Genomic DNA, 17920 nt, shown 5'->3' with positions numbered 1-17920 from the left:
CCACAGATTTGAAATCGTGCTTTGTGCTTATGTGGGATATGTGGGTAATGATTGAAATAGCTGACTCAAGTCACTGGAGAAACACAGCAGTGCTGAGACTCAAAGACATCGCCAAAATTGACATATTTTAGTGCCACCATGACCCACATGGGGAAAAACTACTGCAGAATTAAAATCACAAACCTTCGTTCACATGACAGATGCCAGCCATGATTTTCCCTGATACTGACTTTAGCTCTGTAAAATTCTTCAAAAAAAAGTAATTTTCTGTGATGCCGTGGACAATCCTGGCCATTTGTTTACTGTTTGCACTGCCTATGCCAATTGAGTAGATGATGACTCCCTTATGCCACAGCGCGTCAGCAGCATCAGCAACTTCATCCTGTGACTTCCCTTCAGACACGACGATCAGGATCTTTGGAACATCAGGGCGGCCCTTATCAAAGAACTGGGACACATAACGGAGTGCTTTGCCAGTCTCTGTGCCACCACCCAACTCACGCATGGCTTCAATCTTCTTGCGCATTTCAGTGCTGTCGTAGCTCAGAGGAAACACCAGTTGTGGCTGTGAGCCTGAGCTGTACTGCACCACACCCAGTTGCAGTGCATCCTGCCCCATCACAGACTGATCCATAATAGACTCGATGAACAGTTTTGTCTTCAAAAAGTCTGTTGGCAAAATGATGGCTGAACTTTCCACCAAAATGAAGACATCTGCTTTCATATCCTTGCATGCTGTGAAGGAAACAGTTGTACAACTGAGCAAAATAATTCTTGAAAGACACATGGACACACATATATCAGTTAATACAAAACATACACAAGACACCAAGTTAATGGGAAAATATTAAAAATATTACACAAAGCACATAGGTTCTCACCTTCTTTGGAACACATATTTTGAACAATTACGTCTTTGATGGAGAATAAAGCATCAAAATTGTTAACTGTGAAAGTGTTCTTGGGGTCACCAGAGATCAGTTCAAGCTGTTGTTTATTAGCATCCTTGACTCCTATCGTGTAGATAATGATTCCTTGTTCTCGCAGTATCTGTGCAGGTGGTTTCACATTATCCTCTGAAACTCCATCAGTGATTACAATCAAGATCCTGGGGATGTCAGGTTTGGGTCGACTCCTGATAGCCTCGTGAAATAGGGACTGCATTCTCTCAAGTGCCAATCCTATTTTTGTGCCTCCCCCATCCAGGTAAACCTTTTGCACTGCTGCATCAAGGGAGGCCCTATCTTTGGTTTCCAAGAGGTTAAACTCAAGCTTGGGCTTAGAGGAAAATTTCACTAAACCTACACGGACCTGATTTGGTCCAATATGGAACATGAGCATTAACTCAAGAATAAACTTTTTCATCATCTGAAATTCTTTTTCCGTGATGCTCCCAGACTCATCAATCAAGAAATAAATATCTGCTTCTTCTGTTTTCAGACAGCCTAGGAGAGGAAAATGGATAATAACCATTGTTAGTTACATAGCAACACTCAAAATGCATCTTGCAAATGATCAATGCAGTGCACAGTTTCAGCCCTCTCTTGGGATTTGGCCCTTTGAGAGGAGAGCCGCCTCTTTTGGATGTATTTATACATTTAATAATATTTATACAAGTATATACTGACAGACTTGGCAAACAAGGCCCTGAAGGAAAAGCTATTGTCTGACATCTGCCACCAGAATATGATCCTCTTGCTGGGCCAGGTGTGACTGCTCTTTCTTATGAGAGTGAACATCAGAGGGCAAATCGCTAAAACATTTATAGATATTGACAAGTCACCGACAAGACTACTCTCATAGATTTATAACTACTGGGGCAATAATTTACATTTGACACATTCACTCCCCCTTTTTTTGCCAAAGTGTTGTTCAAAGGTATAGGCCTGACTGTTCAGGACTACTTCTGAACTGGACCTAATAAATTCACAGGGGCTTCCCTTAAGAAATTATAATAATTTCTCAAAATTGTTCAAATCAGTGAGGTGATATTTAGTACAATTATGATGGCCAAATATTTAAGTTGTTCTTTTTATGGCCTGCTGTGCATTACCCTTAGAAACATTGTGAGCTTCATGAAAATCATATAGACATGCTGAGGTGCATGTGTGTTTTACACCGTATTTTCAAGTTATATTTGCATTGTGTCTATGTTTTTAGTTTTCTAACACAAACAAATACACAGAAAATCAGCATATAAAGCAAATAATTTTGAATTGTTGCTAATAGTGCTTTACTAAATTATGGCAGCACAGGTTTTGTTGTAATCGGATGTTGGTGTCCACCTTGTTTTATGACGTTTGTCCTGAGAGAAGTAATCCCAGGAGCTCCAGGGGCGCCTTGCAACCCAGGAAAGTATCTCACATGTCTTTGATTGGTTTCAAGGCAAATGCTTGTTCTTAGATCTCTCTGTATTGTGTTGAGGTTTGCAAGGTCTTCTACTGTGAACACAAAGTTCACAGGTGGAAAGGAGGCAATCTGTTCCAGTTTTGTCATGTTGGCATTCTTCATTCCCAACACGAAGACTTTGACCCCTGACTGGCGCAACTCCATTGCTGGCTGGCTGACATTATCAGTGGAATATCCAGCTGTGAGGACAACAGCCAGCTGAAGAACGCCGATCTGATATCTGCTACCTCGGTTTGTGGTGAACACATCATTTCTTACAAATCTCAGTGCCTCTCCTGTCTTTGCTGTTGTTCTCTTTATGAATGGAAGTCTCCTGATATGATGGAGAACATCCTGTTTATTCTCGTGAGTGTCCAAGTACATTTCAGCTTTGGGTGTATCACTGTATAGTACTATACCCACTCTCACTTTGTTTGAACTGATATCCAGACCAGCTACAATCCGGTAAAGGAAGTTGCGCAAAAAAATAAATTGTTCCCTTTCTGTGATGCTGGATTGGTCCACGATGAAGACGATGTCTGACACTGGGGCTGAGAGACATTCTGAAAAAGAGATGATCAATGGAAATATGTTGTTACAAAGTGATGTCAGGGCAATCAACACAAAACTAAGATATACAGTAGGACATTTATTTCATTGGTGAGATGGTGCAACTATCTTAGAATATGGAAGGCTATTAGAATCAACAAAGAAAAATATATTATAATGATGTAATAGTTACCATCAGAAACACTGAAAGTGTCTTCAGCTTCAATGATTGTCTTAATTTCCTGTGGTATCTGCCCAATACTTTTTCCCACAGTCTTAGACATGGTGGGGTCTGTGGCAATGATCTGAATTTCCACAGGATCAGCATTATCAACCCCAACAGTGATCACATTAATACTCTGGTCTTTGAGGGTCTGTGATGGCCTATGCACGTTGTCATCTGAACTCCCTGACGTCATTAGCACCAGGTACTGTCTAAAGCCTGGGTATAGACGAGCTCCAGCCTCTGGGTTGAGCAAGTTAGTGCGGGTGTAATCCATCGCTGCTCCAGTTTTTCGTTGTCCACCGCTTTTCAGTCTAAAGCGTTTTAGCTGGGCGAGGACCTCTTCTTTGGTCTTGTAGCTATTCAGACGAAATTCTACTTTGGTGTCATCACTGAACTGTGCCAAGCCCATGCGATTAGAGTCAATATTCACATTGAGTTGGTTTGCCAGTCGATTAAGTATTGTCCTGATCATCTGGAACTGTTGAGGCTTTATTGAACTGTCCACCAGAAAAAATACGTCAGCAAACACTGTAACAAGGGAAAGAAAAATCATTGGAATATGTTCACTCAACATTAAAGTTGGTATGATGTTAACAGCAACACTAAGTTTGCAGGTTGTGATTGCTTGTGACAGTAAATCAGATAAAAAGACACAATAACACTTTCAGCTGTGCATGGTGGCAGAATTGCATCATCATTGGTCATTCACTGACAAAATTGATAGAAACCAATGGTAAATCTACTTCCTCCTGCAGTCAAATGCGTCTTCTCTGTTCACATGTGAGGCATTTTTCCATTTTGAAATCTAAAAGTAGAGCAATATTGGCAATGTTTCACTTTACCTTGTGAGTCATCTTCGGCCTCCTCCACGGTGGTACACAGCACCTTCACGATGTTCTGAGAGATGCCCTGAAGAGCGCTGAAGTCAGAGACGCTGTACACATGCTGGTCATGGGGCTCGTTACCAATCTTCCTCAGTTGTTCCTCAACTGCATCTTTGATCCCGATAGCATAGAGTATGATTCCCCGACGCCTCAAGTCATCAGCGTGTGGCTCTACATCATCTAGTGATTGACCGTCTGTGATGACAACAGCAATCTGTGGTACGCCCTGTCTCACTCGACTGCCTGCTTGCTCAACAAATTGCTCCTTGAGAATGTAATCTAAGCCAGCGCCAGTCATAGTGCTACCTCCTTTGTAAGGCAATTTCTTGATGTACTCGAGAATCTCTTGTTTGTCTTGATAGGTGTTTAGGAGAAACTCTGTCCGTGGGTCAGTGCTGTACTGGGCCAGGCCAATGCGGACTTGATCAGGACTCACACTAAAACTGTTTACCAGAGTGTAGAGAAAATCTTGGATCTGCTTGAAGTTTTCTGTTCCAATACTCCAGGAGCCATCAACCAGAAATACAATGTCAGCCTTAACCTCCTGTCTACATACTGGAAGCAAAAGGAGAAAAAAAAAAAATTGTGTTCAAATCTGAGAATGAACAGTCATTTTAAGTCAATTTGCTTCGATTTTAGAAGTATATTAATTATAAATTGAAGTCATTTAGGTGGTGCTTTTTTCTAAATTTCAAAACAGCTTACAGTCTTTTGTAAGCAGTGTGTTTGACCAGCTGTGTTACAAGTACTTGGTGTCTTATTCTTGTAGCTGATAGACTTATTATTTAAAAGAACAAACCTTGCTGTCCAGCACAGACAGTCACGCATGTTCCTATGAACGTGATGACCAGAATATGTGCCAGCGTCATTTTCAAGATGTTTTTGAGATCCTGAAGTATAAACATTCAGAAGATTTTTAGTTTTGAATAACAACATTGGTGTGAGTAAAAGCTGTCCTTCTGAAACAATAGCATTAGAAAAATACTAAAATAAGAAATAAGAAGATGCATATCAGATAAATAAAAAAGATTCTTACGTTAAATTACATTTTGTATTACATTACATTTTGTAACCCTGAATATTTAGTGTGACAAATCTGTTTTAATTGCACCACAGTTTTTGATTCCATTTAGTCCAGTTACCTTTATTTCATGTCAAGATTTCACTTTGGAAGTAGTTAACTGAACTTCTCAGATGTGGGTGAAATACAAATCAAGAGCATTTAACATGTCTTACATTTTCTACATAAACTGTTAACCGGACAATTTGAATCATTTTCAAACAAGAGTCGCAACATACTCTGGCACACCATACACTGAAAACATTCTTCATCTTTTTTTATAATGGACAAATAACATTATATTGAGTAAAACATTTCTATAGCATGTACAATGTAACATGGACATAGGATATATACACAATATAGCATTGTACTGTACAGAAGCAACCATAAAGAGGGAGACGACATAACAAATGGATCAAATATAATGGAACCTTTGACATTATGCAGAGATTTGTAAACATATATGGTTTATCGACTGCATTTATATAGCACTTTTGTACTTAAAGAGCACTCAAAGCGCTTAACAGATGAATGCCTCAGACATCTATCCATTCATACAACGATGGCAGAGGCTAATATCTAAGTTGCTTATCGACTTCTCTACCTCCTGAACCTCTATCGCCCAACACATGACTTATGGCATGCACCCCAGAATAAATGACAGGCTCTCAGCATATCGTCGTGAAATGTCAAAGTGATTGAAAGTATGAGAAGTGAATGAATGCCTCCTCGTGTCCAACACTACCAAAAAACACACTACACTTATGATGCAGACCAGAAAGTGTGATTTATAATATATTTGTATGTTAATACGTCTTTAACCCTAATTGTCACTGCTTGATAAAGCACCCAGTAGAATGCCCCGATGAACCCACAAGCGTGATAAAGTGCCCTTTAAAATGAAGATATAACACAGTGCCCCATAAGCGTCTGAAGTCCAGCTCTGCCCTGGGGTAAAACCACAATCAACACTCACCACTCAGTATTCAGGATTCATTATTCATTATTTTTGAATTTTTTTGTATTTAATTGTAAGAAAAGGATTTTTATCAGTAAATTTACCATCATGATCTGTGTGGCTTGCGGTATGCTTGACATTATCAATCTAAATATTTTTTCGTTAAAACAATACAACATTTAATTTACAGGACAGAGAGAGCTGAAGCATCTCACAGCATTTTGCTATTGTAAAAGAGAATATAAATGTACTTACATCTGTGCTGTGCCCAGGAAGGAGAGTTCACTCATCTAGTTCCGCGGCCTGAGATGATCTGCTGTCCTGGTGATTTGGTGAGGATGTTTCTAACGCCACCACCCACCTACACCACTCTCAGCCCATAAGGTATTTTTTTCTCTCTCTGCATACACATACATTATCCTTGAGTACACTTGGACTCTACACTTGGACTTTTCTGTCTGTCTGTCTGTCTCTTTCTCTCTCTCACACACACAAACACAGTATCCTTGTGTTTACATTAAGACACACACATATTTACAGACACACACACAATATATTTGGGTTTACTTTGGAATCATCTCTTTGTTGTAGCCCAAGTAAAGTGTATTCACTCCTAAAGCAATTACATCAAATATGTTCTGGTATTCACAGTAAAATCTTCTGCAAACAACATGGACTGGACTGCCTACAGTCAAAGTTCCGGACATGTATACAAAAGTCACCTGAAGGTTGCCTTTGTACTCAGTTACAAATGTCTGAGGTTTGAGGTCTGACTCTCATGTGTACTGATAAATATTCTTTCTTTAAGATGAAACCCAAGATATCTATGTCTCATATTTTTACTAAAGTAATGATTGTCTCATTTAATTCTGATACTAAGCTCTGGTAAGAACAGACTTTAATTCAGCTCTTGATAGAACATAGTGTAAATGTAAGCTCCTATGTTTAAACATTGAACAAATAACATGTAACTGTTTTTGGTAAACATTTGTGATCTATTGGGTTTAGCTAAAGGTCCTGGCAACTCTTACTGCCAGTAGACAAGATAAGTATAATTACTCATAGCAGAGGCACATGGAATGTCCCTGCAAACACATACAACATTTCTACACAATATCCCGACAAAGTAAACTGTTTTAAATTAAGTAATGCGAGAGACTGTGGTTATAATAACACAGCTGATGCAGTGTCTCGCTCACTTAGGGAATAAACTGACAAAGAACAACTGGTCTCTTGAGTAAACCTGAGTAAACTTTGTGTTATTTAGGACCTTGACCAGGAACTTTTGAAAGACCAAGAATTTGTTACATGCAATGCAATAAAACAGTATCTCAAAAATAGATCAGAAAGAAGAATAGAGCAACACTTTAAAACAATTATTCAGTTTAATTTGTTGAAATTGCTCCTGGATCACTTTTAATTTATATATATATATATATATATATATATATATATATATTATATATATATACACATATACATATGGCAGTGCATGTATGTCTATACAGTAAAATCAGCATGGAAACACAGAGCTCTGTCCTGTCATTGAGTACCTTCTCATGTCAGGCTTGGAAAGAAACATGTCCCTGAGAGTCTCAGGCCCTGCACTTTTCATCCCACGATGGTCACACACAGAGCATTTCAACAAGCAGTGTCAGTGTTATTCAGTTTAGGAAGACAGTTAATAATGATGGTTTTGTATCTGTTTAATGACACTTTCAATCAATTGAGAACCTTTTTTAATTTAATATGTGAAAATCTGTGCTGTAGCAATACTGTATTGAAACATAAATGTGATCTTCTTTGCCCTTTGCCAGCTTGCAAGAGGGGCATTTGTTTAGAGGTTAACTCAAACAGTACTGTTCAGTTTGACGAGAAGCAGAAGATATCTTTCAGGAACCAGGTATTTGTTCTACGTGAAACAGCTGCCCTGCATTACTGTACTAACCGGTCAGGACCTACTTGGGAAACAGACGAACACTGCCATGTTTACATTTTTAAGGATATGTCTGGTTCACCACTGGCCAATGGCAGAGCCACTGATGAGGGAAATGAAGACGCGCACAAACACAAAGCTAAAATTGTATTCATATTTAAGTTACACTTTTCCCAAAACTCTGAATGCTGTGCTAGAGAATGAATTTGTTAAATGTACAGTACTTGTCACATGTATGTTTTGTTAAGTCATTACAGCCTATAAAAGTAATTTTTGTGGTTATGTTCACATAGTTAAGTATTAAGAAAGAATACACCCCCAAATTATGGTTTATTATTTTTTTTATTATTTTTATGAATGCATTGCCGGAGGGGATTGGTAGGGATAGGAAGTGATGAGGGAAATGTAGATGGGACTGAGGGCAGCCATTTTATATTAATTTAACAAAAAAATTATTAAGGTCATAAAAGTGTCCCATTATGTACTCAAGGACATCATCTGCCAACTTTATCTTCACTTCATATATTTTTCTGCAGCACTGAAATCATAATGTATGTGAATTAGCTTGGCATGGATATATTGAGCTCCCTCCAATTGTGACTATCTCAATTAAAAAGACTAATTATTAGAAACATAATATTAGACATGATAATATATTGTAGGCTATTGTTTCTACCTATGTACATACACGCATCTACAGTCTTTATGATATATACATTCTGAAATCATCCCTAGCAATCCCTCCAACTCCCCACTTTTTCTGAGAGAAAAGTTGCAAGGATGAATGAATGCTGCGCACTGTACTTACAAGAATTGGGGGAAAGCTCTCAATCATGCTCAACGTCACATTGGATACTTCCACTGTATTTCCTTTCAGGATTCATTCCACTCAGTCTTAAGACCTCATTGCTAACATACTCCTAGATAAAGATGAGACCTTTATTGTAATTTAATTATCAAAATTTCACACAAAAAAGAATTAGGTAAAACCACCTGCTACCACTGACAGTTTAAGGTATGTTTATTTAAGTGTTTTATAATTTCATATAACTGTGATATAATGTCCTTTATAAGAGTTTTTTGTTTTTGTTTCAGTTGTCCTGACTGAACAATACCAATTAAATCTGGCATTGGGGGGACTGTAGAAAATGCAATGCTGGCTGTGCTGTAATGCATCAATCATTCAGCCATTCATGAAATTGTACCTGATTCTTGGAGAGGTCACTAAAGGAGTTGAATTGGTCCTCAGGCCGTAAGTCTGACCAAGTAGGTGATGCACCAGGCTTTTTGGGATAGATACCCTGAAGGATCTCCATGCAGAGTTTAAACATATACTTAACACAGAAGACAAAAAAAAACTGTGTAAATGTTAAAGTGGTATTATTTTGTAAATTGCTTATGTTGTCTAGAAAACTGACTTAATCACTTTCGTTTTAGCCATATTTTACATTTACATTTACATTTAGTCATTTAGCAGACGCTTTTGTCCAAAGCGACGTACACCCTCTTATACAGTACACCTAGTGGCCGAACCTTGAGGTAGTTGTGCCTGCAGCTTGGCTCGATGTGATGCGCACAAGTTAAGGTTTGCATGAAGAGTATAGTTGGACTAGGTGTAGGCATTGCTGATAAAACCTTCGGGCCTTCTCCAAGGTCATATATCTTCCAAAGCTCCTTGACCACAGTGTACACCAGCTCTTGCAGGTGAACATGAGGTTCTTTCACAGTCTCTTTCACAGTCTCTTTCACAGTCTCTTTCACAGTCTCTTTATGCCCTTGTTGCTTTTTCACGTTTTGTCGCTTTGGTGTGTCAAGGTGAGGCACCTTCTGCTGCTCTGGCCCTTCAAGAAGAGGCTATTGTGAGTATCTTAATTATAATGACTAATTATTAGAAACATAATATTAGACATGATAATATATTGTAGGCTTTTGTTTCTTCCTACACACATCGACAGTCTTTCTGAAATACACTTTATGAAATCATCCCCAGCAATCCCTCCAACTCCCCACTTTTTCTCAGAGAAAAGTTGCAAGGATGAACAAATGCTGCGCATTGTACTTACGAGGATTGGGGTAAAGCTCTAGTTCATTCTCAATGTGATATTGGGTACTTCCACCATATTTCTTTTCAGCCTTATTAGTAGTATTTTGCATTCCCAACAGTCTAAAGATCTTCTTGGTTATGTACTCCTGGATAAAGACATAAGACCTTTATAGAAAATTAATTATTAAAATTTCACTTAAAAAGTGAACACTGCTACCACTGGGTTTTTCCCCTTCATTGAGTCACATAAAGGTGGACTGAGTTTAAGGTATGTGTTTAATAATTTTATACAACTGTAATATAATGTTCTTTATAAGAGTTATTTATGTTTCAGTTGTCCCGACTGAACAATACCGATTAAATCTGGCATCGGTGGGACTGTGGAAAATGCAATAATGGCTGTGCTGAAAAGCATTAATCATAAAGCCATTCATTCAATTTTACCTGAATCTTGGAGAGGTCACGAAAGGATTTGAATTGGTCCTCAGGCCGTCGGTCTGACAAACCAGACCAATCTTTGGTATACATATCCTGAAGGATCTCCCAGCAGAGTTCAAATATATGCTTCACACAGAAGACAAAAAAATTGTGTTAATGTTCAAGTGATATTATTTTGTAATTTATTGTAATTGATTAATTAATTGATTGTAATTTTTTGTCTAAAAACCTCACTTTTGATTTAGCTATATTTTCCCCCTTTTCTACAGTAGACCTAGCGGACGAACCTTGCAGTAGCTGTGCCTGGTCCGTGGCTCCATGTGTTGCGCACAAGTTAAGGTTTGCAGAAAGAGTTGAGATGGACGTGGCAGCGGCAATCCCGTTAAAACCTTCGGGCCTTCTCCAAGGTCATATATCTCCCATAGCTCCTTGACCACAGAGTAAACCAGCTTTTGCATTTCAAGATGAGGCACTTTCACAGTCACTTCATGCCCTTGTTGCTTTTTCACTTTAGGATGAGACACGTTTTGTTGCTTTAGTGTTTCAAGATGGGGCACCTTCAGCTGCTTTGGCCCTTCAAGTAGAGGCACTTTTACAGCTTCTTCATGCCCTTGCTGTTTCTGTTGTTTCTGCTCTGCTAGTGTCCGATCAGTTGCTCCTTGAGAATCCTCCTGTTTAGCACTGATCTGGGATGGGATGGAATCAAAGGCCTTGTTACTCAGATGCAAGCTGTTTGTCACCATCAACAAATTAAAAAACAAAGTTGTGTTCAAAACACATATTTAGTGTCTCTCACCAAAGATTTAGAGCAGCTGACAACAAACGGCGGTTGTGAGTTTTTCTGAGTTTTTCTTACTTCAGGAGATAGCTGAGAAGTTTTAATGCCCTTAAAATGTGGAATCTCTGACACAATTGTCTGGGTATAGATCTAGTGAAAAGGGGGAGAAAAAAATTATTAACAACAGATGGTTAATTAAAGGCTGCTTCATCAAGTGAAGCTTATTGTATAAATGGATGCAGCATGTGACCCTGAATGTTTAATAAGGGCAATATCAACTGATATATTGCGTTCATTATGCCACACAAATAAGAAGTTAAATCAAGTCTATGAGGTGAGTCCAATTCTACAATTCGGGCAGACTGAGCGCAAAATGATATCCAACTGAGCTGTCAATAGAGAACAGGTTTACCAGATATCCTCTATGGGACTTACAATTTAAGATTTCACACTTGATTGTGGAATAATAGGAGTTGCATTAAATCTGTAATGACACAGTAATAAGTGAGTGAATAGTAAGCTAGTGTGCCTGACGTGCTTCTTAAAAAAAGTCAATAAAATGATATATGCAGGAACAACAATTTTACCGGTATGGCTGGTGGATACAGTTGACCTTCAGGTAACACCCCTTTCTCAATAATCTGAAATCTGCTGTCAGGTGAAGCACTCTCATAGATCCTAGGAGGGTCCTCACTTTTAACTGTGTCTATATTCTGATTACACATCTTGATGTTTTTCTGTTTAAACTGCACTTCTGACACTCCATGTTGGAGTTTTTCAAAGCTAACAGGTGGCTGTGAAGTCTGCATGTGATTCACTTTCACCTCAGGGCCTTTCACCTTTGCAGTTGTTTTAATGCCCAAATCAGTGGCCTGCTGAATAGAGAATAAACAATCATTGTTTCATCAAATACTGAAGCTAATTCCTTTGATGCTTAGCAATCCATTTCACATTTTGGCTTTCGCCATTTTTAGTAGGTGGCCATCTTACTGTTGCTGGAGTAGAGGTGAACATTTCAGAAGCAGAGAACAGCTGTAAAGTCTTTGGCGTCAATTCTCCCACTTTCTTCTGAGCACCTGGGAACTTCAGTAGCATAGGACCATCATTAGGACATTCATTATGACCAACAGCCACCTCATGGTTTGGCTTAATTAGGTTAACATACGCGTATCTGCAAAATGTGTTGTTACAATGTTCACATCAGTCATTATAAATGATACAGCTTTCAACTGAAGGTATTTGCTTTCAAAGTATTGACATATGTATCATGTGTAATATGTCATATGTATTTTGTAATGATGCAATATACGGCTAGGTCTTCTGATCTTGGTAAAGTTTAAGGTGCTTCACTAACCTGTGCAGCCGCATCTTGGCCCCTCAGAATCAGGCCATCACAAATGTTTGTGTTTCCCTCAGAGTAACTTCCCTCAGATGAAGACATTTCTATAACCAGACGGGCAGGAAGGCTTGAGTCAACATGTGTCTTTATTCTATGATTCACCCAAATAAATACTTATCTCTTTGGAAATGCTTTCACACATAAATAAATGACACAATCACACCTGATGAGCTGCTCCATGAGGTCACAGCCTTGCTATTCTGAAGTTGAGCCCAGACAGGAATGCGACACAAGTGGGTGTTGGTCTTATGATTAGTGTTGCACCGATGCCATTTTTTGGCTCCGATACCGATACCGATACCTGGCTGTGCAGTATCGGCCGATACCGATACCACTCTGTTTGAAATTGATGTGTGTGTGTGTATATAGTATGAAGAGCTGCATACTACTTGGATGTAAAATCATTGCCATCATGGCTTTGTCAAGCTGCTGCCTACCTTTGTGAAGCAGGAAGACTAATACAAAGTGAATCCAGTAGAACTTTTTATTGCCTACCTGGTATGGGTGACAATAGCCGAATAAACTTTTGGCTCTCAAAGGCCAAAATAGTGCAACATTCATGAAATTATAACATGTATAATAGAAGTGCAACAGTAAGAAAGTAAAATACATTAATAATTGAATAAACTCTTTTTCTCAAATGCCAAAATAGTGCAACTTCCATGAACTTATAACATGTATAATACTAGTGTAACAGTAAGAAAGTCAAATTACATTTCTTGACAGTTTCAGCACTTCAGACATAATAATAATAATAATAATAATACATTTTATTTGTATTGCACTTTACATCATACAGATCTCAAAGTGCTACATATTCACAACACAAAAACAACAACAACAATGAACATAATTAGCAGAAAGCTTTTGAAAAAAGATAGGTTTTTAGGCCTTTTTTAAAAACGTCAGTAGACTGTGGGGCCCTGAGATGGTCAGGGAGGGCATTCCACAGCCTTGGGGCAGCAGAGGAGAAAGCCCGGTCACCCATGGTGCAGAGCTTAGTTCTGGTGGCTTGAAGGGTGTTTGCAGATGCAGAACGGAGGGAGCGTGAGGAGGTCTGGGGGAGAGGAGTTCCCTGAGGTAGGGGGGAGCATGTCCGTATAGGCATTTGTGGGTGAGGAGGGAGACCTTGAACTCAATTCTGAGTGGGACTGGGAGCCAGTGAAGTGCTTTCAGGGTGGGGGTGATGTGGTCGTGTTTACGCACCCTCATCAGGATCCTGGCAGCGCTGTTCTGGATGTATTGCAGTCTCTGTAAGTTCTTGCCAGGGATCCCAATGAGGAGTGCGTTACAGTAATCAAGTCTGGAGGAGACAAAGGCGTGGACAAGCTTCTCTGCATCTGCCAGGGTGAGTGATGGACGGAGTTTGGCAATGTTCCTGAGGTGATGAAATGAAACCTTGCAGAGGTGTTTGATGTGGGTGTCATAAGTCAATTCAGCATCCATTTTTACACCCAGGTTGGTAATTGATTTGGAGAGAGAGATGTTTTGGCCAGAGAAGGTAATGTTAGTGATGGAGGAAGAGCGGAGCTGATGTGGTGTGCCGACTAGTATGGCTTCCGTTTTCGAACTGTTCAGCTGTAGAAAGTTTACCTTCATCCACGCCTCAATCTCCTCCAAGCAGGTGGTCAGAGTAGATGTTGGCAGAGGTGCAGCAGAAGTGGGTGTTGTCCTAATGTAGAGCTGTGTGTCATCAGCATAGCAATGGTAGGAAATCCCATGCTTGCTGATGACATTACCCAGGGGGAGCAGGTAGAGGGAGAAGAGGGTGGGGCCTAGCACAGAGCCTTGAGGGACGCCGCAGGTGACGTTGTGGGTGTAAGATTTGTTTTTGCCCAAGGCGACGTGCTCAGTTCTGTTGGTTAGGTAGGAGGTGAACCAGTTTAGCACATTGCCTGAGAGCCCAATGGTGTATTGTAGGCGGTGGAGGAGGATGTTGTGATCCACTGTGACGAAAGCAGCTGTTAGGTCCAGGAGGATGAGGAGAGATGGGGAGCCAGTGTCTGCTGCCATCAGGAGGTCATTGGTGACTCTGACCAAGGCTGTCTCTGTACTATGGCCAGTACGAAAACCTGACTGCAACTTCTCAAAAAGATTATTAAGTTTGAGGTGATCTTGGAGTTGTGCTGCAACAGTTTTTTCCAGAACCTTTGATAGGAAAGGAAGATTGGAGATGGGCCTGTAGTTGGAGAGGACTTCAGGATCCAGAGAGGGTTTTTTCAACAGTGGTCTGATGACAGCAGTTTTTAACAAGTTAGGGATATGGCCGGCCAGGAGGGAGAGGTTAATGATCCTGGTGATGAGTGGAGAGATGGCAGAGATGTTGGTTTTCAGCAGGGTTGAAGGGAGAGGGTCCAAGGCACAGGTGGACAGCTTCATTTTTCTGATGATAGCCTCCACCTCTTCTTGCGTGACATCAGAGAAGAAGCAGAGGGGCGGGACAGACTTTAACAGTGGGTTGGCAGTTGTGAGAGGCATGGCAGAAGTGGTGGAGAGGTGTGAGCGGATGTTCTCAACTTTTTGTCTGAAGAAATTTAATAACTGAGGACTAGTCCTCTATAATTGATGGTTTACCTTACTGAGCAGCACTGTGGCTTTTCTGATTTTGAACAAAGTTAAAGTTAAAGTTTGATCATTTTTATTTTTTATTTTTTTTATTTTTTCCTGTATTGTTTCTATGTGTGTTTGTTTTGTTTGGGGACCAAACCATTGATAAAAAAAAAAAGTATCGATGCACTATTTTATTGGTACTCGCCGATACCGATACCACCATTTTAGTGCTGTATCGGGGCCCCACCCGATACTGGTATCGGTATCGGTGCAACACTACTTATGATGACGGTTTATTTCCTTTGGTTTGTTATTCAAAGGCACATCCTCAAGTTTGTCAAAGCCAATGTTAGTTTGGTTTACCTTATTTTCAAAAAATGGCTGAGCAGCCTCTGTATTTCGCTCAGATTCCTGGGGACATGCAGAGTTTATAGCATCTCACAAAGCATCCCTTCCTTCTACAAATTTGACCTAATTATCAAGAAACTCAATTGCTAGTCGGCTTTTTTTTTTTTTTTAAAGCTTCACAAAACTGACTTTTAATACTTTTAATTCTATTATTGTGTGAAACTCCAATTAATATCACAGCAAATACATTAAACTGGAGGGAGAGGAACACTTTGTGTTATGTAAATTAATACAGCCATAATTCTGCGATTGTTTTGTTCTGACTCATCATCAACTTATTTCATGGCCAATCTAGGGAAGAGGTAGTAGATTCAAGCATAATATTTGATCTTATATCCCTAAGTCTTGGCCCATTCATTGGTACTTGTTGAATATTCTTACCTTCTGTGCTGTAGACTGGTTCTTGCTATTGGCATCTCCAAGGCTTTCCCATAAGGGTGGCTTTACTGAAAGTTTGCCATGTGGCTCACCTGAAAGCAAGAATATGATACAGTGTAGGATAGATCAATAAATCAATATTTCAATCTAAAAATATGCGATTTGTAATGAAAATTAAACAAGTGGTCTGGATAGCAGGTTGCTCCAGAGTAAACTAAACCTTCTCACTGACGTTTTAGAGTGACGACATAATGCATAAATTATAACATAGCCAGGTAACAATAGGTGTCATCATGTATGGTAATTTGTGGTTACCTCTGATTAGCATGAATGTGCTTATGGGCCTACGTGCTTAATATTACGGGTTAATTTAAAACCATACTGATATAGTCTTACAAAGACTTCCAATCATTAATGAAATACTGCAACAAAAAGCAGATAAAACAGTGAATCAATTATATGAATTCGCTTCGATTTATTCATCATAAATAGGCTATCCTGCAATCCTTCTAGTGCTGTGGGGTGGGGGTGGAGTGACATTAGAATTGGTCTAACTTGCTGTTAAACACCAAAGTTAGGTTTTCCTTTTAATTAGTTTAAAAATTAGAAAACATACTCAAGGATTAACCGCCAAAATCTAGGGCCTGGAGTGGGAAACTGTAAAGAATGAAAGCCAAATCAAGAAAGAATGTCAATTAACCATTCTCGAATTGTTTTGGCTGCTGTATTCAAAGACATCGACCGTTATTTTATGTTGTTTATAATCTCCTTTTTGTTACAGTATTTCATAAATGGGTCGAACTGTGCTTCTTCCAATCTTGTGCAAAACTGCCATCCATGCCTCGGACGTCAGAAATCCATCACGTGGCTATCCTTGCTGAACGCTTCACTTCTGTCCATATAACCCTTGTGCGATGTGTTTATCCTGGCTACACTTTCAGCCTTCTGCTGGGAGGGGAGCCGGATTGCAATTGTTTTTGTTTGTTTGTCTAATAAATATACTTATATGCAGCTCCGGAGTCCTGAGGTATAGGGTGAATTTACTAAATACTAAAAATAGTTTGTGACACTTCCAGGTAATGTGTATTTCATCAGAAAACACATTTTACAACAACAAAACATATGGACAGACAAACTTAAAACAATACAAGCATTTGCTGAACTTTGTGACACTAGTGTTGCGGCTGGTAAATATAAATTATGAACCCTACCGGATGCTCTGATGTAGTTCAATAAAATGTACAAACACGCTGCTAGTTCCAAGTGATCCTGGCTGAACCTGTAGTACAGGACATACGTATTGCTGTCCTTCAATAAGCACAGTTCGGCAGACAGCAAAAGCCGGGTGGCTTCAGGCAAACCTACATAACGCAGTCATTTGCCTACAGACCCTGCTATGACAATGGCACGGAGGAACCTACATCCAAGAATTGGAATGATAGAAAATCGTGGCTAGCAGGCTGTGAAGTGGCTAACGCGGTCTGTATTCCTATATAGGCTACCACTGTCACTTTTCATAGGTTTCAGTGTGAATGTTCTTGCACTAACACTAAGTTATTTGTAATGACTTATTTTGCTTTTGTATGCCAATACTTTCAAGATCAGACAGTAAATATGGTTGGTTTTGACTTATATGTTGCCCCCTTCTTTATGTTGTACCTGGGCATATCTTGTGTCCTGATGCAACATTTGAGACATTTGGATAATAAAAAAGTGGGATAAATTAATGTGGAGCCACATCATGTTTGCTTATGTAGGCTCCTGGATGCAACATATTTTCATAGCTTTCCACCTGTAACTAGCTTCTCTATCTACTGATAATAGCCCAGAGTAAAGCATATTCATAGAGCTAACTATACCTACCTTGGAGTTTTACAATAGCCAGTATCATTTTATTCCATGTGTCATTCCAGGAAAATTG

General features: G+C 39.4%; 1 protein-coding gene across 1 annotated transcript in view; it reads right to left on the bottom strand.

The window, feature by feature from the left end:
- The window catches only part of LOC308380082 (collagen alpha-6(VI) chain-like), a gene marked incomplete at both ends in the record, with an annotated part of 29396 nt that extends 14255 nt beyond the window's left edge, over window positions 1-15141 (bottom strand). The window contains 15 exons of the mRNA XM_080857361.1: window positions 304-735; window positions 882-1311; window positions 2443-2951; window positions 3131-3691; window positions 4006-4602; window positions 4847-4937; window positions 9210-9338; window positions 9640-9845; window positions 10068-10194; window positions 10493-10612; window positions 10876-11172; window positions 11343-11414; window positions 11852-12136; window positions 12255-12435; window positions 14741-15141. Of these exons, the coding sequence (XP_080713487.1) occupies window positions 304-735; window positions 882-1311; window positions 2443-2951; window positions 3131-3691; window positions 4006-4602; window positions 4847-4937; window positions 9210-9338; window positions 9640-9845; window positions 10068-10194; window positions 10493-10612; window positions 10876-11172; window positions 11343-11414; window positions 11852-12136; window positions 12255-12435; window positions 14741-15141 (4438 nt within the window). The remainder of the gene's footprint in view (window positions 1-303; window positions 736-881; window positions 1312-2442; window positions 2952-3130; window positions 3692-4005; window positions 4603-4846; window positions 4938-9209; window positions 9339-9639; window positions 9846-10067; window positions 10195-10492; window positions 10613-10875; window positions 11173-11342; window positions 11415-11851; window positions 12137-12254; window positions 12436-14740) is intronic.
- Between the last annotated feature and the right edge of the window lie 2779 nt (window positions 15142-17920).

The sequence above is a fragment of the Sprattus sprattus genome, assembly GCF_963457725.1.
Source record: "Sprattus sprattus genome assembly, chromosome: 19".
Taxonomy (NCBI): Eukaryota; Metazoa; Chordata; class Actinopteri; order Clupeiformes; family Clupeidae; genus Sprattus; species Sprattus sprattus.
This window is presented reverse-complemented; position numbering and strand designations above follow the sequence as displayed.